Source organism: Nomascus leucogenys, chromosome 10, assembly GCF_006542625.1.
Source record: "Nomascus leucogenys isolate Asia chromosome 10, Asia_NLE_v1, whole genome shotgun sequence".
NCBI classification, from domain to species: domain Eukaryota; kingdom Metazoa; phylum Chordata; class Mammalia; order Primates; family Hylobatidae; genus Nomascus; species Nomascus leucogenys.
Genome location: NC_044390.1, coordinates 40,822,394 through 40,843,771, shown reverse-complemented (window position 1 = coordinate 40,843,771; position 21,378 = coordinate 40,822,394). Strand labels below are relative to the sequence as shown.

Below are 21,378 nucleotides of genomic sequence, written 5' to 3'. Positions count from 1 at the left end.
GCCTGTAATCCCAGCTACTCGAGAAGCTGAGGCAGAGAATTGCTTGAACCCAGGAGGTGGAGGTTGCAGTGAGCCGAGACTGAGCCACTGCACTCCAGCCTAGGCGACAGAGTGAGACTCTGTCTCAAAAAAAAAAAAAATAGAAACCCCAGTCCGTGGCAAGCTCACATTCTAGCGGAGGAGACAGAAATCTGGATCAATATGTAAAGTACACAGAGCTGGGCACGGTGGCTCATGCCTGTAATCTAAGCACTTTGGGAGGCTGAGGTGGGTGGATCACCTGACGTCAGGAGTTCGAGACCAGCCTGGCCAACATGGTGAAACCTTGTCTCTACTAAAAATAAAAACAAATTAGCCGGGAGTGGTGGTGGACACCTGTAATCCCAGCTACTTGGGAGGCTGAGGCAGGAGAATCGCTTGAACCCAGGAGGTGGAGGTTGCAGTGAGCCAAGACCATGCCATTGCACTCCAGCCTAAGCAACAAAAATGAAACTCCGTCTCAATAATAATAATAATAATAATAATAATAAAATTTAAAAAAAGTACACAGTATGTGAGCGGGTGATAAAAGACAGGACCTTCCCGTGATCACTAGATGTGTAGACTTGAAAGATCTGCTCCCCAGACCTGGGGCTGGAGAAGGTCTTGGTAAGGCAGTGGCAGCCTCATGTCTTTATGTGTGCCCTGAGAGAGGCTGTTTGGATGCTGCTGTGCTTGCAGGGCCTCCATGCTGAGTTTTGTCTGTGTTCAGCTGGGAACATGCAGGTGACCTTGCCAGGCAGGCATCTTCTTACTTTCTCCAGGGCAAAGAGATGAGGGCAGGGAGGTGATGGGACGGATCCCTAGGGACTTGGTGGCTGTCACGAGAACCCTTTTTTTTTTTTTTTTTTGAGACAGGGTCTCGCTCTGCTGCCCAGGCTGGAGTGCAGTGGTGCAATCAAGGCTCACTGCAGCCTCTACCTCCTGGGCTCAAGTGAACCTCCCACCTCAGCCTCCCGAGTAGCTGGGACTACAGGCCCATGCCACCATGCCTGGCTAGTTTTTGGTACTTTTTGTAGAGATGGGGTCTTGCCATGTTGCCCAGGCTGGTCTCAAATTCCTAGGTTCAAGCGCTCCTCCTGCCTCAGTGTCCCAAAGTGCTGGGATTCCAGGCATGAGCCACCGCACCTGGCCCTGTTGTGAGAACTTTTGACTCTTTCCTGGAGTGGAGTGCAGCCAGAGCAGGGCTCTGAGCCAGTATGGCCTTGACCTGACTCAGGTGGTCTCAGGCTTCCTCTGGCTCCACAAGAGTTGCAGACAGTGGGGAGCAGACAGAAGGGAGCAGGGAGGCCAGGGAGGAGGCTGTGGGGTGTCCAGGTGGGAAAGGATGGAGGCTGTGAGCAGGGTGGGGGTGGAGGGGAAGAGTTTAGTTTCTGTAAGTGGAGCCAATAATATCTGCTGACAGGTTGGAGTGGGTGTGAAGGACCACCCAGGAGTGTTTGGCCTCAGTCACTGGAAGGACAGAGCTGCCACTGACCTAGGTGGGGAAGGTGGTGAGGGAGCAGTTTCTGGAGGAAGGTCAGCTCAGTTTAGAATACATAAAGCTTAAAATGTCTCTAAGGGCCGGGTGCATTGGCTCACGCCTGCAATCCCGGCACTTTGGGAGGCCGAGGCGGGTGGATCACGAGGTCAAGGGATCGGGACCATCCTGGCCAACATGGTGAAACCCCGTCTCTACTAAAAAATACAAAAATTAGCTGGGCATGGTTGCGCATGCCTGTAGTCCCAGCTACTCGGGAGGCTGAACCTTGGAGGTGGAGGATGCAGTGAGCCGAGATCGCGCCACTGCACTCCAGCCTGGTGACAGAGCAAGACTCCGTCTCAAAAAAAAAAACAAAAAAAAAAAGGAAAAAAATCTTCTGAGATCTTCCATCCTTTCCCATGGAAATGGTGAATATGATGCAGGATGTGGGAGCCTGGAGTTCGCAGGAGGTGTCTGGGCTGGAGATAGAAATTTGGGGGTTAGGGTTAGGGCCAGGTGCGGTGGCTGACGCCTGTAATCCTAGCACTTTGGGAGGCTGAGGTGGGAGGATCACTTGAGCTCAGAGTTCAAGACCAGCCTGGGCAACACAGTAAGACCTCATCTCTACAAATAATTAAAAAAGAAAAAAGATAAGGGAAATTTGGATGTTTGCCAGGCATGGTAGCTTGCGCCTGTAGCAGTAGCTGTTCAGGAGGTTGAGGCAGGAGGAGGATTCCTTGAGGTCGGGAGTTACAGGCTGCAGTGAGCTACATCACATCACTGCATTCCAGTCTGGGTGACAGAACCCCTGTCTCTAAGAACAACACAAAAAACTGGGCATTGTCTGGGTGCGGTGGCTCATGCCTGTAATCCCAGCACTTTGGGAGGCCAAGGCGGGCGGATCACAAGGTCAGGAGATTGAGAACATCCTGGTTAACACGGTGAGCCCCATCTCTACTAAAAATACAAAAAATTAGCCAGCATGGTGGTGGGTGCCTGTAGTCCCAGCTACTCTGGAGGCTGAGGCAGGAGAATGGCGTGAACCCGGGAGGCGGAGCGTGCAGTGAGCCGAGATCGCGCCACTGCACTCCAGCCTGGGCAACAGAGAGAGACTCCGTCTCGAAAACAAAACAAAACAAAAACTGGGCGTTGATAGCCTAGAGATGGGATTTAAGCTGTGCATGTAGGGGAGGCACCCCATGGCATGAGCAGTACAGAGAGGAGGACAGAGACCTAACACCTGGGGCTGGCTGGGAATAAGGGGTTGGGGGCCAGAACTAGATGACAATATGGTTACAATTGGCAGTGAATGCCATGAGAAAGTACAAGTCATTTTGAAAGCATATAACTGGAAGCCTCACCTAGTCTCAGGTTGGGTGGAGACAGGGAGGGCTTTCTGGAAGAGATGACTCCTGAGATGACACCTGCAGCCTCAGTAGCTACACAACCAGGCCAGAAAAAAACAGGTGGCAGGAGAGTTCCTGGCCAAGGGCATGAGGGCTGGCAGCAAGTGAGCCTCAGGAGAGGGCAGAGAGCTAGAGCAGTCAGTCTGGCAGGGAAGGGTGTGGTGAGAAGGGAATCTGGATTAGTCATCACTAAAAGATCTGTCATCAGCCAAGCCCGGGTTCAGATCTGGTTCTGCCACCCTCCGTGACCCTGCCTTTCAGAATCTCCATTCTCTCTCCTGCCCTGCAGAGAAGGCTTGTGTAGCAGTTACCTTGGCCTGGCCCCAGCAAGGCCTCAGGAAACATCAGCCACAACTAGTTTTGTCTGTTGTGATCTTGTTATTTGAGCTATTATATTAATTATATTATTAACGCATAAGGGTAGTGGTTAAGGATACAGGCTAGGGAGAGTGGCTGCCTGGGTTTAACCTCAGAGTCGGTTTACTTATCTGTAAAATGGGGATAATAAATAGCATCTATGTCACAGGGCTGTTAGGAGAACAAGGGAACTGATGGATGTCAAGCACTTGGAGGAGTGGTTGACGGTTACTGGGTTTTGTATCTTTTTTTTTTTTGAGACAGTTTTGCTCTTGTTGCCCAAGCTAGAGTGCAATGGCACGATCTCGACTCACTGCAACCTCTGCCTCTCGAGTTCAAGCAATTCTCCTGCCTCAGCCTCCCGAGTAGCTGGGATTACAGGCACACGCCACCACGCCTGGCTAATTTTTTGTATTTTTAGTAGAAACGGGGTTTCGCCATGTTAGTCAGGGTGGTCCCAAACTCCTGACCTCAGGTGATCTGCCCGCCTCGGCCTCCCAAAGTGCTGGGATTACAGGCGTGAGCCACCATGCCTGGCCTGTTTTTGTATTATTTAAGGAAGATTAAGAGTCTACCAGCTGAGGAATACAGGTGGCCTCCAGGCTGAGGGAACAGCATGGGCACAGACATAGAGCTAATAGGGGGCATTTACAAAGCATTTATCTCTATTTATTTATTTATTTATTTATTTATTTATTTTTTGGAGACGGAGTTTCACTCGTTGCCCAGGCTGGAGTGCAATGGCGCAATCTTGGCTCACTGAAACCTCTGCCTCCTGGGTTCCAGTGATTCTCCTGTCTTGGTCTCCTGAGAAGCTGGGATTACAGGTATGCACCACCATGCCTGGCTAATTTTGTATTTTTTAGTACGGACAGGTTTGTCCATGTTAGTAAGACTGGTCTCGAACTCCCGACCTCAGGTGATCTGCCCACCTCGGCATCCCAAAGTCCCGGGGTTACAGGCGTGAGCCACTGTGGCCGGCTATTTATTTATTTGAGACAGAGTCTCGCTCTGTTCACCCAGATTGTAGTGCAGTGGCATGATCTCGGCTCACTGCAACCTCCACCTCCTGGGCTCTGGTGATCCCCCGACCTCAGTCTCCAGAGTAGCTGGGACTAGGTGCATGCCACCACGCCCCGCTAATTTCTGTATTATTTGTAGACACAAGGTCTCACTCCATTGCCCAGGCTGGAGTCGAACTCCTGGGCTCAAGAGATCCTTCTGCCTCAGCCTCCCAAAGTGCAAGGAATACAGGCATGAACCACCGCACCCAGCCACCACTTAAGTTTTTTTTAATAATCAGTATTGCTGCAGATATCATTTAATTTTGATAGGGGGCCTAGTGGTATGGAGCAACCCATGTTCCCATTTTACAGATGAGAAAATCGCTGCTCAGGAACATCAAGTCACTCTTTTGGGGTTGTGCAGTTATTACAGGGCACAGCCAGGATTCAACTCAAGCCTAGCCAGCCTCCAGGGTAGGGGATAAGAGCCAGCCAGGCTGCCTGAGGGCCAGATTTAGCTCCCCCTGATGAGTCCTGAAAAAGTACTGGACACCCGTGGCTCACGCCTGTAATCTCAGCACTTTGGCAGGCCGAGGCGGGTGGATCACCTAAGACCAGGAGTTTGAGACGAGCCTGGCCAACAGGGCAAAACCCCGTCTCTACTAAAAATACAAAAATTAGCGGGGCGTGGTGGTACATGCCTGTAATCCCAGCTACTCGGGCGGCTGAGGCAGGAGAATCGCTTGAACCTGGGAGGCGGAGACTGCAGTGAGCTGAGATGGCGCCACTGCACTCCAGCCTGGGCAACAGAGCAAGATTGCTGTCTCAGAAAAAAAGAAAAAAAAAGAAACCAGGCTACGTAAAAATATTATTGTTAAAAATTAAATTAAATCAAAAAAAGGCCAGTAGCCCATACCTGTAATCCCAGTACCTCCCAGTACTTTGGGAGGCCGAAGCAGGAGGACGGCTTGAGGCCCGGAGTTGAAGAGCAGCCTGGGCAACATAGCGAAACCTCCGTCTCTATTACGTAAAAACAAAAATATTTTTTAAGTAAATAAAGAAACCAGGCCGTGGCCAAAGGAATCTTCCTGTGTCTGGGGCCTTCTTTAGAGGCTAGCATACTGAGGACACCCTTTGGGCCAGTCCAGGAAGGAATGATTCTGGTGGCCCCTGACTGGGGCGGGGGCGTGGTAAGGTTCGCCTGGGAGGCGGCGCAGGCGCTGCCTGCGGTTTGACTGCCATCCGGGCTGCTGCAGGCACTGGGAAAGGCAGTCCAGCCTCAGTACTCGCCACAGACAAGGGCGATTGTCCCCCAGCGTGTGAGTCAAACCATACTCCAGGCCTCCAGGAGGTGCTTGTCGCGACAACACCTGGAGAGGGCCCGTGCGGAGTCCCTTAGTGAGCGGACCGAAAACCGCCACCCTGGAAGGATATTGGCAGGCCCTAGGGTGAAAATTCACACTACGACACTCGGGGGTGGGTTCCCTCCAAGTTCTCCTCCGCGGGTGCCTCCACCCAGACCTGAGGGGTGTCGGGAACACCCCCGCCTACCGAGTCAGGGCGGGGTTAAGACCTCCGGCGCTGGAAACGCGTAGGGCGGGGCCCAGACCTGGATCCGGCCAGCGGGGCTGTGTGGGTGCGCATGAGCAATGTCCGCTTCGGCTCTAGGACCGCGCGGGCGACAGCAGGACCGCGGTGCAGGGTCCGACCCGAGAGTTGCGGCCTGAGTCACCGGCCCCGCCCTCCGGAGCCGGACGCTGCGGGAGGCCCGGGAGCGGCAGCGGAACGGACTCCCAGACCTCTGGACGTGTGCGGTGGTAAGCGCCCGGCCCGTACCCCCTCCGCACTCCGCAACTCCGACTTTGGCGGCCCCCAGACCCGGCGAAACCGTGAAGTCTTGGCCTCAGGAGCCCCCAGATCCATGGTCTCAGATTCGAACCCTCAGACCTGTTCGATCTCCTTTTATGCCGTCCCGGGGACCCTTCTCCACCCTCTGTCTCATGATCCAAAATACAGGCCCATAGGTTTCAGAGATACCCTGTGAATTCTTGCTTGGGGTGTCCTGAACCGCGATCGTAGATCTGTGCCCCCAGTTCCAGCGGGGAACCCCATTGTCGGGGAACCCAGGGCTCACAGCCACGATCTTAGACCCCGAGCCCACAGAGCCAGAGGTGACACTGGAATCCTGCCGCTGGGAATACCTAAATTCTCAAGCCCACATTTGGGATTTCTTAAACCCCGCCCTGGGGCCCTTTAGGCCGTGGATGTTTGCTCCGCGCGCATGACCCGCCAAGGACCTCTACGTTCAGGCTGGGCTCTGGATCTCACATTCTAGCGCCCAGACACGTCGGGCACACCTTACGCCAACTTGGGGTCCCCACCAAGAGAACCCCCACCAGACCTGCACCCTCCCCTTAACGCGTGCACCCAGTCCAGGCTCCCTCAAGCCCCACGGGTGCCTTTTAGACCAGAGGAGGTTGCAAACCTGATCCCTGTACCTGCCCCACCCATCCGAGGACAACCTGCCCTCGCAAACTCAGACCCCCACCCGGAGGCCTCCTCCACGTCCAGCTGCCGGAAATGCGTGTTTGAGGGGAGAGTGTGGGCTCAGGGACGAAGCACCCACTGGTCCCCTTTTTTCCCCCCAGCAGTGAGTCGCAGCCATGTTCCTGGTTAACTCGTTCTTGAAGGGCGGCGGCGGCGGCGGGGGAGGCGGGGGCCTGGGTGGGGGCCTGGGGAATGTACTCGGAGGCCTGATCAGCGGGGCCGGGGGCGGCGGCGGCGGCGGCGGCGGTGGTGGTGGAGCCGGAGGCGGTGGAACTGCCATGCGCATCCTAGGCGGAGTCATCAGCGCCATCAGGTAAGGCGGGGACTATCGGAGGGGCGGGGCCTGGGAATGGTAATGGGAGGAGCCTCAGAGAGGCGTGGTCTGGGAGGGGAGTGGTCTAACAATAATAGAATAGGATTAACCTGGAGGCTAACCTGGGTACCTGAATTAGGCCGGGGAAGCCTGGTTTGAGAGTCCTGCTATAAGGGGGTGGGCCCCAGTGAGGCAGATATCAGTCCTTGGGGGCGGGACTTGACATGGGCGTAGTCTGATTGTGTGGGACCAGGACAATGTGGTCCTGAGGGGACGGATGTAGAGTTTTGGGGGGTGGAGCTTATGGGTCTGGGCCCAGCCTGCATTGGCTAACCTGGAGATGAACGTTAAAGGGGCGGAGCCAATGCGTCTGAGTGACATTTTACGGACGGGGCTTGACTTACGAGTGTGGTCAGAGGTTTTAGGTGGGTTAATGAGGAGGTGAGACCAGGAGAAAGCAAGACCTAATGGGATAGGGGAAATGGCCCAGAATGGGCTGGGCTTGCTGGGAACTGGCTGGATTAATGGAGAAAAATGCCCCAGTAGGGGTAGGGCAGGTTGGCTTAATTAGCCATGGCCACTTAGCAGTGATCCCTTGAAGGGGCGGGGACCAATGGCTGGGGTAGGATGTTGGGAAGGCGGGCATTTAGGAAGGGGGCCAAGGAGTAGGGTCTTGGGCAGATGGCACCTAAGGAGGATAAGGCCTTGGAAAGCTGGGGCAGAGCCTCTATGAAGTGAGCCCTCCAAGGGGTGGGGTCTTTTGATTCGCGTGGGATTTTTAGGTTGAGGGTGGCCAAGATAACTGGAATCTGCCACTAGGTAGGTGTGCCTGGCAGGAGGGGAGCCTCCCAGGGGACGGGTCTCTGGGTTTCCTCGAGGGTGGGGTTGGCCTGAGGAAGGGAGAAGAGGGGCACGACCAGGGCAGTGTGGATTGGGACAGTTGAGGACAAGAACAGATGAAGGGCACAGCAACCAAGTAAGGAAGATAGCGGCTGAGGTCTGGAGCGTTGGGGCTGATGGTTCTGTAGTGCTGCCCGTTGGAGGCCCCGCCCCCGGCACTAACCCCTCCCCCTTATCTCTTCGCAGCGAGGCGGCTGCGCAGTACAACCCAGAGCCCCCGGTAAGCCCCCTCTGCAACCAGACCCCCTTCTCCTGCCAAGGCCTCTTCGAGGTCCCATCCCTGTTCCTGTAGAGAAGCCCCACCTTCCTCGCCTTCTTGTGAAATTCTTTGCCGGTTCCTCTCATGCCATGTCCGCAGCTTCGCCATGGGTGTTAGCCCCACATACGCGCACCCCATTCACTGCCACCCCTCATTCTTTTTCTCATCAAGCTGCCCAGCCCACTCTGACTTCCCCATCCAGGGTCCCTGGGTGTGGGGAGCCGTCCTGGCAGGGTTCCCCTCCCCCTGCTCTGAGCTCTCCTCCCTTTGCAGCCCCCACGCACACATTACTCCAACATTGAGGCCAACGAGAGTGAGGAGGTCCGGCAGTTCCGGAGACTTTTTGCCCAGCTGGCTGGAGATGTAAGTAACCTGGGGTCCCTGGCCCCGTCCTAACCCTTCCATCCCTTCCCTTGTGGCTGCCCTTGCACACACACCCTTGACTGTGACAATCCCAGTGTTCCCATTCTCCATGACATTCTCAGACCCCTTTCAGTCATCCCTGACCTGCCCCTAACTTCCGCCTGCAGGACATGGAGGTCAGCGCCACAGAACTCATGAACATTCTCAATAAGGTTGTGACACGACGTAAGTGACCGGGGTCCAGGAATAGGGTAGGTTTAGCAGCAGAAGGGCCAGAATGGATTTGACCTCTGGCCTCTGACTTTCAACCTGTTGCCCACAGACCCTGATCTGAAGACTGATGGTTTTGGCATTGACACGTGTCGCAGCATGGTGGCCGTGATGGATGTATCCTTGGGGGCAGTGGGAGAGGCCCTGGGTGCACAGGGAGTTTTTTGAGAGTATGTTTGGGAAGCCAACGTGTAGCTTTCATACCCACAGATGTGGAAATGCATTCATCAGAACACACTCACCTACAGACATGTGGCAGTAAATCATAACAATGCCAGCTGTCACAGCTGGCACTTTAATTATATAAAGTGACCGAACCGTCACAACCACCCTGTTGGACAGGCACAATTATTATATTCCATTTTACAGATGAGGAAACTGAGGCTCAGTTTCCTGGAAAAAGCAGTCATTTGTCTCAAGTTATAGATAAAGGTCAGGCGTGGTGGCTCATGCCTGTAATCCCAACACTTTGGGAGGCCGAGGTGGGCAGATCACCTGAGGTCAGGAGTTTGAGACCAGCCTGGCCAACACGGTGAAACCCCATCTCTATTAAAAATACAAAAATTAGCCGGGCGTGGTGGTGCGCACCTGTAGTCCCAGCTACTCGGGCGTCCCAGCTACTCAGGAGTCCCAGCTACTCAAGCAGCAGAATCGCTTGAACCTGGGAGGCGGAGGTTGCAGTGAGCAGAGGTTTCGTCATTGCACTCCAGCCTGTGGACTCAGGTCTTTTGGGCTTGAGAACCCACGTTTATAACAGCCACATGCACATATACACACACATACACCTAAAAGCACACCCACATACGTGAACATGTATGAGGCAGTGCACACAGGAACACACGTGTATCTGTACATGGGCCAACCATTAGCTGATCTTGGATACATGCATATTTTTATTTATTTTTGTTTTAAAAACTATTTTATAGAGAAAAGCTTTCACTATATTGACCTGGCAAGTCTCAAACTCCTGACCTCAAGCAATCCTCCCGCCTTGGCCTCCCAAAGTGTTGGGATTACAGGCTTGAGATACTGCGCCTGGCCTCATGCACATTTAACACATAGGGCAAACAGACACACACATATATACATGTCATGTAATCATAGACATATTGCATAGAGTGAAGCAATCCCAACTCTACCTCTTAACGAGGTTATTGAACCTCTCTGTGCCTCAATTTCTGTATCTGTAAAATGGGTGAGTGATAATGGTGATACTGAATTGGAACTACATGCAAAAGATTTAGCACAGTATATAGTGCATAGTATGTGGTCAGTACACGTTAGCTCTTAACTATGATCTTGGGTAGAGTTTTCAGCTTTGAATGTTTTCTTCTCTGGAAATAGTCCTGGTAGAATTGGTGTCCCAAGGATTTAGTGAGAAAGTGATGTTCCTGAGTTCAAGCGATCCACCTGCCTTGGCTTCCCAAAGTGCTGGGATTACAGGCATGAACCACCATGCCTGGCCACATACTTGTTTTTCACGTCCTAACATTTATGAAATTGAGTTACTGTCAAGAATTTTCTTTTCTTTCTTTCTTTTTTTTTTTTTATTTTGAGACAGTCTTGCTTTGTTTCCCAGGCTGAAGTATAGTGGTGCCATCTTGGCTCACTGCAAACTCTGCCTCCTAGGTTCAAACAATTCTCCTCCCTCAGCCTCCCGAATAGCTGGGATTACAGGTGTGCGCCACTACGCCTGGCCAATTTTTGTATTTTTAGTAGAGATGGGATTTCATCGTGTTGGCCAGGCTGGTCTCGAACTCCTGACCTCAAGTGAACCTCCTGCTTCGGCCTCCCAAAGTGCTGGATTACAGGCGGGAGCCACCATGCCCAGCCTATTAAGAATTTTCTGAATGAGCAATTAACAACTCGTCAGGCAAGGAATTTGTACTTTAGAGTAGTTGAATATAATTCCTCATGGTTATGTTTAAAGAGAATTCTTATTTAGAAATACAAGTGACAATATGTATGGATAAAATGAAAAATAAAACCGCACACCAGGTGATATGACTAGGACCAAGCAGGAACTGGAGTTTCAGCCCTGGCTGCCCTGCTTGCTGTATCACCATCGTGTCCACAATGCATGTGATGCGTGCATCTGGGTGTAGCTGTCACTCTTCTTAACACCCTCCCACCAGAGCGACACCACAGGCAAGCTGGGCTTTGAGGAATTCAAGTACTTGTGGAACAACATCAAAAGGTGGCAGGTGTGTAGCAACCTCTGAAATCCCTGGCACCCAGACCCCCAAGCCATGGAGACACCATGCCCCACAATGCTCACTTGGACCCAATCTCTCTGTCCCCACAGGCCATATACAAACAGTTCGACACTGACCGATCAGGGACCATTTGCAGTAGTGAACTCCCAGGGGCCTTTGAGGCGGCAGGTATGGCTGGCAGGGATATGCTGGGGCTGGAAGTTGGATGGGTGAGAAAACCTCTACTCAGCTGGTCTGGGCCTGACTCCTGGGCATGGGAGTGGGTTGGGCCATGTGGCCCCCACACCTGAAGAACTAAATCCATCTCAGGGTTCCACCTGAATGAGCATCTCTATAACATGATCATCCGACGCTACTCAGATGAAAGTGGGAACATGGATTTTGACAACTTCATTAGCTGCTTGGTCCGGCTGGACGCCATGTTCCGTGAGTGACACCCCAGCTGTCTTCCTGGGTGGGGATTCCTACGACCTCTATGGGCCAAGGCCCCTCTAAGCCTGACTTTGAGGCACAGTGGTGACCGAATCAGTTCCAGTTTCTGCCCTCATGGAGCTCACAGTCTGATGGAGGAGACACAAGTTCCCAGACAGTGACAGTTCAGACTGGTGATGGCTGGGAGAGGGGAAGCTCAGGGCAGAGTGATGGGTTGTGATGGGGGCAGTGCAGGCCGAGGGTCTAGGACTCTGGTGAGGGGAAGAGTGAGCAGAGCGTGCTCAGATTGTGCTTGGGGAAGCCTAGAGGGCAAATCCAATCCAGGAGGAACCTGATGCAGCCCAAGGGGTCAGAGAGGGCTCACTGGAGAGGGAACATTGAGACCTGAGGGATGAGGAGAGAACTTAGTGAGAAGGTAGGGAATACTGTTGCAGGCTGAGGGAACAGCCCGTGCAAAGGCCTAGAAGGGAAAGATGGGGCTTCTGATGCTTTTTTGGTAGATTTCTTTCTTTCTTTCTTTTTTTGAGACAGAGTCTTGCTGCTCTTGTTGCCCAGGCTGGAGTGCAGTGGCACGATCATGGCTGACTTCGCAGCCTCAACTCCTAGGCTCCAGCAGTCCTCCTGCCTCAGCTTACGGAATACCTGGGAGTACTGGCACGCACCACCATGCCTGGCTAATTTTTAAAATTTTTTGTAGAGACAGGGTCTTGCTATGTTGCCCAGGCTGGTCCTGAACTCCTGGGCTCCAGCAATCCTCCTACCTCAGCCTCCCAAAGCTTTGGTGTTATAGGCAGGAGCCATTGCATGTGGCCTTCTGAGTGTTAGTGTACTGAATGCTGAAGACGTGGCTGGGAAGTGGGGATTACTGTCCTTATTTTGTGAAGGAGGAACTTAGGGTTCAAGGAGGCAAATTTTCATGCTCATAGTCACCCAGCTAGGAAGTTGTAAAGCCAGAATTTGAACTTGGATCTATCTGAGATCTGAGCTAAGTAAGAGAAGGTAGGAGCAGTGGGCATGATTAGGTCATGCAGGATTGTGGGTGCCAAGTTTGGGGGTGCTCAGACTCTACCAGGGACATTGGGGAGCCATGACAGGTTCTAGGCAGAGGGAGAGACAGGGTCAGGTTTGGCTTTAGAAAGATCGCTTGGCCTCTGCCAGGCACGGTGGCTCATGCCTGTAATCCCAGCACTTTGGGAGGCCAAGGAGGGTGGATCACGAAGTCGGGAGTTGGAGACCATCCTGGCTAACACAGTGAAATCCCGTCTCTACTAAAAATACAAAAAATTAGCCGGGTGTGGTGGCGGGCGCCCGTAGTCCCAGCTACTCAGGAGGCTGAGGCAGGAGAATGGCGTGAACCCAGGAGGCGGAGCTTGCAGTGAGCCGAGATCGCACCACTGCACTCCAGCCTGGGCGACAGAGCGAGACTCTGTCTCAAAAAAAAAAAAACAAAAAAAAATCCCCTGGCCTCCAGGCCAGGTGCAGTGGCTTACGCCTGTAATCCCAGCACTTTGGGAGGCTGAGGCAGGTGTATCACCTGAGGTCAGGAGTTCAAGACCAGCCTGGCCAAAATGGCGAAACCCCATATCTACTAATGATACAAAAATTAGCCGGGTGTGGGGGCATGTCTGTAATCCCATCTACTCAGGAGGCTTAGGGAGGGAGAATAGCTTGAACCCAGGAAGTGGAGTTTGCATTGAGCAGAGATCATGCCATTGCACTCCAGCCTCCAGCAGCCTGGGTGACAAGAGCGAGACTCCATCTCAAAAAAAAAAAAAAAAGAAAAGAAATATCTCTTGGCCTCCAGAGAGCCCAGGGAGGACAATGCATGAAGAGTAACAGAGGAAAAGAAGCAGGTATGTGAGATAGCAGGGAGGTGAAGGGAGTGGACAGACAAGGGAGATGATGCCAAAAGTCACATAAGAGGGACCAGGAAATAGCCACTGGATCCACCAGCAAGAAGACTGATAGTCAGGAGGATCATTTGAGTGCAGGAGTTTGAGACCAGCCTGGGCAACATAGTAGGACCCCATCTCTACAAAAAAAAAAAAAAAATAGCTGGGCATAGTGGCACATGCCTGTGGTCTGTTACTCGGGAGGCTGAGGTGGGAGAATCACTGGAGCCTGGGAAGGTGAGGCTGCAGTGAGCTATGATCTTGCCACTGGACTCCAGCCTGGGCCACAGAGACACTGTCTCAAAAAAAAAAAAAAAAAAAAAAAAAAAGGGCTGGGCATGGTGGCTCACTCCTGTAATCCCAGCACTTTGGGAGGCCGAGGCGGGCGGATCACCTAATGTCAGGAGTTTGAGACCAGCCTGGCTAACATAGTGAAACCCCATCTCTACTAAAAATACAAAAAGATTAGCCGGGCGTGGTGATGCATGCCTGTAGTCCCAGCTACTCAGGAGGCTGAGGCAGGAGAATCATTTGAACCTGGGAGGCAGAGGTTGCAGTGAGCCAAGATTGTGCCACTGCACTCCAGCCTGGGCAACAGAGTGGGACTCTGTCTCAGAAAAAAAAAAAAAAAAAAGAAAGGCAGCCAGGAGTGCAGGACGCTGTGGTTGTGGACACCTGAGGGTATTGGTGAGCGGAGATAGTGTAGTTATCATGTCTAGATTCCCTGTGGGTGGGGAACATGGAGTCAAGTTTCAGGGCAGGCATGGGGACCTACCTGTAAGACTCTAGGGGCAGGAAGTAGAGTGTGCAGAGCCTCCCTCTAGTAGCCTGTTAGGCTTGGAACTGGAGAGGATGGAGCATAGATGTCAGTAGGAGGCTGGGGCTGGGCAGAGGTGATATCAGTACACAGAGGCCATTATTGAGGAGGGTAACAGTTTGGATTCCAATCCTGATTTCTTCACTTTCTTGCTATGTGACCTGGGGCACGGCCCCTCCCTTCTCTGCCTCATTTTTTTTTTTTCCTTTTTTTAATTTTTAGTTTTTTTAAAAAACAGAGATGAGGTCTCTGTTGCCCAGATGGGTCTTGAACTCCTGGGCTCAAGTGATCCTCCCATCTCGGCCTTCCAAAGTGTTGGGATTATAGGTGTGAGCCACCACGCCCAGCCTGTGCCTCATTTTAAAATGACACTTATCTCACAGAGTTGGATTAAATGAGCTAATACCTGGAAAGCACTTTACACCATGCTGGGCACACAGTAAATACTCAGTGAAGTGCCAGCTGCTATTATTGTCATCCCATATATTTGTGTAATGTTATGCTAAAAACCAGTCTCCTTCCTTCCCTACTCCCAAACCTCCCCATCTCCTCCTCCAGGTGCCTTCAAATCTCTTGACAAAGATGGCACTGGACAAATCCAGGTGAACATCCAGGAGGTAAGAACCCCCATCTTGGGGTATGAGTGCCTGGGGGGACCCCACCCCTCAGCCCTTCATGCCAGCTCTGAGCTGCAGTCCCCTCCCTCCTATTTTGCCAGCAGTTCCTGGGTGAGGGCAGAGGGGCTGGTGCTCTGGGGTTCCCTGTCCTCACTCTCCACCCTCCTCTCCCCAGTGGCTGCAGCTGACTATGTATTCCTGAACTGGAGCCCCAGACCCGCCCCCTCACCGCCTCGCTGTAGAAGTCACCTGGAGCCTCGGTCTCTCCCAGGGCCGATCCTATCTGCAGTCACATCTTTGTGGGGCCTGCTGACCCACAAGCTTTTGTTCTCTCAGTACTTGTTACCCAGCTTCTCAACATCCAGGGCCCAATATGCCCTGCCTGTAGTTCCCCCTGGCTCTAGGACACTCTAACAAACTCTGTCCGAGGGTCTCCCCACTCCCACCAGGCCCTGCACACACCTACTCCGTAACCTCTCCCCTGTACCTGTGCCAAGCCTAGCACTTGTGATGCTTCCATGCCCCGAGGGCCCTCTCTCAGTTCTGGGAGGATGACTCCAGTCCCTGCACGCCCTGGCACACCCTTCACAGTTGCCACCCAGGCAGCCAAGCTCCAGACCGTGCCAGACCCAGGTGCCCCAGTGCCTTTGTCTATATTCTGCTTCCAGCCTGCCAGGCCCAGGAGGAAATAAAGATGCCCCAGTTGCTGATCTCTATGGGATCTGCCTCCTGATCTGACCTGAGAGAGGAGGGGTGGCTTGGGCTCTGGGTCCTGGGAAGCAGGGGAGGTAGTAGAGTCGTCCCCAGGGCTGGATCTGCGGATCTCCTCGTCTTTTTCTCATCTGCATTTTTTTTCTCATCCTGAGCTGTGGAGGCTGAGACAGGACCCAGAAGCCCCAGTGATCTCTGCTTCTGCTTCCAGAGTCCGGGCTGGAGGGAGGTCTCAATGCCACTCCTGGCCCTGTCCCTCAAGGCCATGTTTGCCCCTCTTGCAGCTGCTCCATCCACATTTGGCCTCTGCCTCTGTTGTGTCATGAACCATGCTCAGTGTCTTCCTTCCTACTTGAGGACACCACCTCACGTCCCCAGGTCCCGAGGGGCAGCCTATGGGTGCTGTTTGGGGTACTCAGCAGATGGCCGAGAGGTAGCAACATCCTAGGAGTAGCCCTGGTCCAGCATGAGTCACTGATGACTGGGGGTAGTGGGCAGTCCACAGGGCAGAGATCCCTGGCTGGCGGGAGGATGGGCTTGGTGGGGAGGGGTGGACACACACACAGACACACACAGAGGCCAGCGTTTATTGACACTTGTTCAAGTCCTTCAGGCCCCCGAGGCTTCTTGGTCTTAATTCCTGGGGAAGGAGGCCCAGCCAAGGGAGTACAGGCTGTAGACAGTGCCTAGAAAGGGGAAGCGTTGGAGACAGAATGAGACCTAATCCCCTCCCTGGACATCCCGGGCTTTTAAGGCCTTCTTCAGGCTCCCTGGTTCCCAGCCTGGACCCCAGCTCTAGTTGGGACTCCAGCTCCCTTCCCAGATTGGACTTCTATTGTAAAGCCCCCTGGCGTTGATCTAGACCAAGCTGGGAGCTTTCTCCCCAGCTCCTCCCTGGGCCTCAGCCCTACCACTAACCCAGCCCCTGTTCTGAGACACGAGCCCAAGTCCTAGTTACTCCCCTCCCTACAGGCCGGACTCCAGCTCAGTACTCGACCCCCTTCCTAAACGCCAACCCCCAACCCAGATCCTGGTCAGTCCTGCCCAGAAACCAGCCGCCTCCTACCCTGGGTCCAGCCCCGCCTCCCCCGCAGCTCGGGGCCGGGTCGGGCCCTGCGCTCACCGCCCAGACACAGCGTCATTGTCACTCGGTACAGGATGTTGTCAACGATGCCGCCCTTCAGGTACAACGGGATGTCATTGTCCTCCTGGATGTGGGGGTGTCTGATGAGAAAGGGGTGCTGGCTGCTCCTTAGAGCGCGCCCCACCTGCCCCCGCTCGGCGCGCTCCCGGCTGGCGCGTCGGATTCCCCCCCTCCGCCCCGCCCACCTGGAAGAGCTTCTGTTTCTCGCGCACTCGGTTCTGAAAGCTGTTCCGGGCGGTGGAGCTGAAGGAGCGGATCAGCGCTTGGGACACCTGCGGGGTGGGAGGTGGGCGGGTATTGGAGGCACCTGTTAGGGGTGTCCTGAAGGGGAACCCCGCTCTCTGAGGCCTGGACGTGGGGACAGCCCCATCCCTAGCGAGCATCCCAAAGGCGAGGAGGGTAATAGCTTAGATTCTGTTACCCCCGAACTGCCAGCCTGGGTTGGGAGGGGACTCGCCCTAGAGTCTGGCCTGGAGGTGACCGGGCTGCCTAGAGAGTCCTGGAAGGGAGAGGACCCAGAAGGACTTTGTTCTGGGGGGTCTAAGTCCTGAGATTTTTGTAGGGGGAGGGTTTCCTTGATTAAAAGGAGGAAACCAGGTCCCGGGAACGTGGGGACCGGAATGGAGGTCCCCGGGAGCGTCCAGGCTGCCTGAGAAGCCCCGGGTGAGGCCAGGGTGTTACGTTCCCAGTGTTAAGGGTTCCCGAGATGTTAAGTTCAAACCCGGGGCTTTGGGCCCGGGTAGGGGTCCCCAGTTGTCTCCGAAGAGTGGATTGTGGGGGAGGGGACCCAGGCTGTTTAAAGGGGAGTCCCAGGCCCTGAAGGGGGCTCACGTTCCAAGGCCCCAGATGCGGGGGCACTTGAAGAGTCGCGTATGAGGGCGGGGTTTTCTGGGTGGGGGGCTCCGGCCCAGCCCAGCCCATGGGGGCCTCACCCTCAGGGCCTGCATTCTGCCTCGTCCTCTTCCACCGAAGTCACCTCCCCTCTCCGCCCAAGGACACGCGTGGCCCTCCCCTGTCCAGGAACCCCAGGCCCCACCCGCTGCGCGCAGCGTGACAGCTGGGGACGCAGCGGGGCTGGGGCTGGGGCTGGGGTGGGGGGAGTCCTGCTCCTCGGATTCGTCCACCATGGAGGAGGCGGTCCTGACCCTCACCCTGGGCCGCAGCGCGCATCCATTTCGGTCTCGGAATTTCGGTTGGTCCCAGCGGAGCCGAAAGCGGTACCAGGGAATACATTTTTGCAGATTTTTGGAGATTTCCGCCGGGGGCAAGTGCAACTCCTCCCCGGATCTCTCCCTGCCCGCTGGTATGTGAGAGTGAAGAAAGGCATAAGGCGGAGTTCCAACTGCCTATTCTGTCTACACAGCCAGAGATTGCACCTCCGAGCCTGGTTCCGTATCTGTAACGTGAGGGCTAAGGCAGGATCTTTCTCAGAGATTTGTTGAGACATTAAATGACCTTGTTTTTAGGAAACACAAGTTGAAGTCTCTGGGAGTAAAACGGTATTTTATGTTACCCTAAGAAACACATCATATCTATTTATAGCTCTCTAATTCTGGCAGGCAGCGGGGTGCAGCACAGTTGTCCTAATGGTTTTAGCAACCAGGAAAGATCCTGGCCTAGTCTACAAGGTTTTCTTTTGCTTTTTTTTTAGACAGAGTTTTGCTCTGTTGCACAGACTGGAGTGCAGTGGTGCGATCATAGCTCACTGCAGCCTCAAACTCCTGGGTTCAGCGATCCTCCTGCCTCAGCCTCCTGAGTGGCTGGGACTACAGGCGCCCACCACCATGCCTGACTAATTTTTGTATTTTTTGTAGAGGCTAGGTTTCACCATGTTGCCCAGGCTGGTGTCGAACTCCTGAGCTCAAGAAATCTGCCGGCCTCAACGTGAGCCACTGCACCCAGCCAATAGACAATGTTTGTTTGTTTGTTTTTGAGGCAGCGTCTTGCTATGTTGCCCAGGGTGGTCTCCAACTTCTACAAGCAATGTTCCCACCTCTATCTCCCAAAGTGCTGGAATTAGAGGCGTGAGCACTATACCCAGCTTGTAAAAGGTTTTAACAGTCTCTTGTTTACTTATTTAATTTATTTTTTTTAGACAGAGTCTTGCTCTGTTGTACACGTTGGAGTGCAGTGGTGTGATCTTGGCTCCCTGAAACCTTCTGCCTCTCGGGTTTAGGCAATTCTTGTACCTCAGCCTCCTGAGTAGCTGGGATTACAGGCACCCGCCACCACACCCAGTTAATTTCTGTATTTTTTAGTAGAGATGGAGTTACACCATGTTGGCCAGGCTGGTCTCAAACTCCCAACCTCAGGTGATCCACCCACTTTGGCCTTCCAAAGTGCTGGGATTACAGGCCTGAGCCACCACTTCCAGCCACAGTCTCTTTTAAAGAGGGCTTTTATAATTATTAAATTCCCTTAACACTTTCAAACTATGCTTGTAAATTTATTTATTTATTTATTTATTTTTTTGAGATGGAGTCTCGCTCTGTCGCCCAGGCTGGAGTGCAGTGGCGCAATCTCGGCTCACTGCAAGCTCCGCCTCCCGGGTTCACGCCATTCTCCTGCCTCAGCCTCTCCGAGTAGCTGGGACTACAGGCGCCCGCCACCACGCCCGGCTAATTTTTTTGTATTTTTAGTAGGGACGGGGTTTCACCGTGGTCTCGATCCCCTGACCTTGTGATCCTCCCGCCTCGCCCTCCCAAAGTGCTGGGATTACAAGCGTGAGTCACTGTGCCCGGCCTATGCTTGTAAATTTAATGTTAGGTTTTTCCATTTAAGAGCCACAAGTAGGGCCGGGCGTGGTGGCTCACACCTGTAATCCCCGCACTTTGGGAGACCAAGGCAGGTGGATCACTTGAGGCTGGGAGTTTGAGACCAGCCTGGTCAACATGACAAAACCCTGTCTCTACTAAAAATACTAAAATTAGCCAGGTGTGGTCATGGGCACCTGCAATCCCAGCTGCATGTGGGGCTGAGGCACAAAAATCGTTTGAACCCAAGATGCAGAGGCTGCAGTGAGCCAAGATTGCACCACTGCACTCCAGCTTGGGTGACAGAGTGAGATTCTGTCTCAGCAAAAAAAAAAAAAGCTGACTTACCAGATGAACAGATGACTCTTTCTTCAATTCTTAAATAACTTTTATGAATAAAAAGCTCATAAACTGTACATAAACAGATTTCAAGTAAGTCTTAGTCACCAACTGAATTCCATATTTTACAATGGAATTACAAGATTGACCTGTCATTTGAATAGGCCAGTTTACCTTAAATATTACAAATTCTTAAAATACCAAGTATTCACAGATTCTCTAACACAAAGTTAATACCATGGGGGCCGGGCACTGTGGCTCAATGCCAGTAATCCCAACACTTTGGGAGGCCGAGGCGGGTGGATCACCTGGGGTCAGGAGTTCGAGACTAGCCTGGCCAACATGGCGAAACCCCGTCTCTACTAAAAATACAAAAATTAGCCAGGCGTGGTGGTGGGTGCCTGTAATCCCAGATACTTGGGAGGCTGAGGCACGAGAATCACTTGAACCTGGGAGGCGGAGGTTGCACTGAGCGGAGATTACGCCATTGCACTCCAGCCTGGCCAAGAGAGCGAGACTCCATCTCAAAACAAAACAAAATAAACAAACAAACAAAAAAGTTAATACCATGGTTTTGACTATCTTAACTTTCTTTTTCTTTTTTTTTTTTTTTTTGAGATGGAGTCTTGCTCAGTCTCCCAGGCTGGAGTGCAGTGGCGCTCTCTCTGCCCACTGCAAGCTCCACTTCCCGGGTTCACGCCATTCTCCTGCCTCAGCCTCCCCAGTAGCTGGGACTACAGGCGCCCACCACCATGCCCAGCTAATTTTTTTTTTTTTTTTGTATTTTTAGTAGAGACGGGGTTTCACCATGTTAGCCAGGATGGTCTCAATCTCCTGACCTCGTGATCCACCCGCCTCGGCCTCCCAAAGTGCTGGCATTACAGGCGTGAGCCACCACTCCCAGCCTCTTTTTTTTTTTTTTTTTGAGATGAAGTCTCATTCTGTCGCCCAGGCTGGAGTGCACTGGCACAATCTCCGCTCGCTGCAATCTCCGCCTCCCAGGTTCAAGTGATTCCCCTGCCCCAGCCTCCCGAGTAGCTGGGACTAGGTGCACGACACCATGCCTGGCTAATTTTTTGTATTTTAGTAGAGACGGGGTTTCACCATGTTGGCCAGGCTGATCTTGAACTCCTGACCTCAGGTGATCCATCTGCCTCGGCCTCCCAAAGTGCTGGGATTACAGGCATGAGCCACTGCGCCTGGCCTCTTTTTCTATTCTTTATTTTCTTTCTTTCTTTATTTTTGCCTGTTGGTTCAGCGACACAAGGACCTCAAAATGTTCAGGTGGAAGTCTTAGCTCCCACTTCTTGGATCCACTGTTTTGTGCCCAGTGGAAGCATTCCTCTCCATGAGGACCAAAATCTCTGAACTAGCAGAGCTCAAAGCTGTTGAGGAGAGAAGCAATTCTTCAAGTTATTGTGTGTAACAGAGAGAGGAACCATTTCTACTCACTTTCCCCCTGACTCCCAGTCCCATAAATTCTCATTATGGGGCAACATGATAGAGTGGTCTCTCATTCAAAGCACAGGCCATGTCC

General features: G+C 53.1%; 2 protein-coding genes across 4 annotated transcripts; one reads left to right on the top strand and one right to left on the bottom strand.

Moving 5' to 3' along the window:
• The first annotated feature begins 5,914 nt into the window (after positions 1-5,914).
• Positions 5,915-15,610, top strand: CAPNS1 (calpain small subunit 1). 3 transcript variants are annotated; one of them, XM_030820079.1, is made up of 11 exons: positions 5,915-6,085; positions 6,917-7,128; positions 8,215-8,248; positions 8,561-8,650; positions 8,818-8,875; positions 8,973-9,037; positions 11,056-11,124; positions 11,226-11,304; positions 11,446-11,562; positions 14,836-14,894; positions 15,070-15,610. In XM_030820079.1, exons 2-11 carry the CDS (start codon positions 6,932-6,934, stop codon positions 15,094-15,096), a joined length of 795 nt encoding a protein of 264 aa, XP_030675939.1. In that variant the 5' UTR covers positions 5,915-6,085; positions 6,917-6,931; the 3' UTR covers positions 15,097-15,610. The 3 variants fall into 3 exon arrangements, with proteins under 3 accessions (XP_030675939.1, XP_012355519.1, XP_030675940.1); XM_012500065.2 differs by having other exon boundaries at positions 5,963-6,085; positions 6,920-7,128; XM_030820080.1 differs by lacking the exons at positions 8,818-8,875; positions 8,973-9,037 and having other exon boundaries at positions 5,996-6,085.
• Positions 15,611-16,176: 566 nt separating this feature from the next.
• Positions 16,177-18,147, bottom strand: LOC100596832 (cytochrome c oxidase subunit 7A1, mitochondrial). Its single transcript, XM_030820082.1, has 4 exons — positions 17,682-18,147; positions 16,935-17,021; positions 16,729-16,813; positions 16,177-16,291 (listed from the first exon to the last, which is right to left on the bottom strand). The coding sequence occupies exons 1-4, from the start codon at positions 17,874-17,876 to the stop codon at positions 16,239-16,241; spliced, it is 420 nt and encodes a 139-aa protein (XP_030675942.1). The 5' UTR covers positions 17,877-18,147; the 3' UTR covers positions 16,177-16,238.
• Between the last annotated feature and the right edge of the window lie 3,231 nt (positions 18,148-21,378).

Bases quoted from the DNA above. Each gene is read 5' to 3' on its own strand.
- CAPNS1 (XM_030820079.1), top strand. From the start codon at position 6,932: ATGTTCCTGGTTAACTCGTTCTTGAAGGGCGGCGGCGGCGGCGGGGGA. The intron at 8,876-8,972 runs GTAAGTGACCGG...TGTTGCCCACAG, and splicing joins CAATAAGGTTGTGACACGAC to ACCCTGATCTGAAGACTGAT. The intron at 14,895-15,069 runs GTAAGAACCCCC...TCCTCTCCCCAG, and splicing joins TCCAGGTGAACATCCAGGAG to TGGCTGCAGCTGACTATGTA.
- LOC100596832 (XM_030820082.1), bottom strand. From the start codon at position 17,876: ATGGTGGACGAATCCGAGGAGCAGGACTCCCCCCACCCCAGCCCCAGC. The intron at 17,022-17,681 runs GTGAGGCCCCCA...CCCACCCCGCAG, and splicing joins GCAGAATGCAGGCCCTGAGG to GTGTCCCAAGCGCTGATCCG. The intron at 16,814-16,934 runs GTGGGCGGGGCG...CCCCACATCCAG, and splicing joins AGAAACAGAAGCTCTTCCAG to GAGGACAATGACATCCCGTT.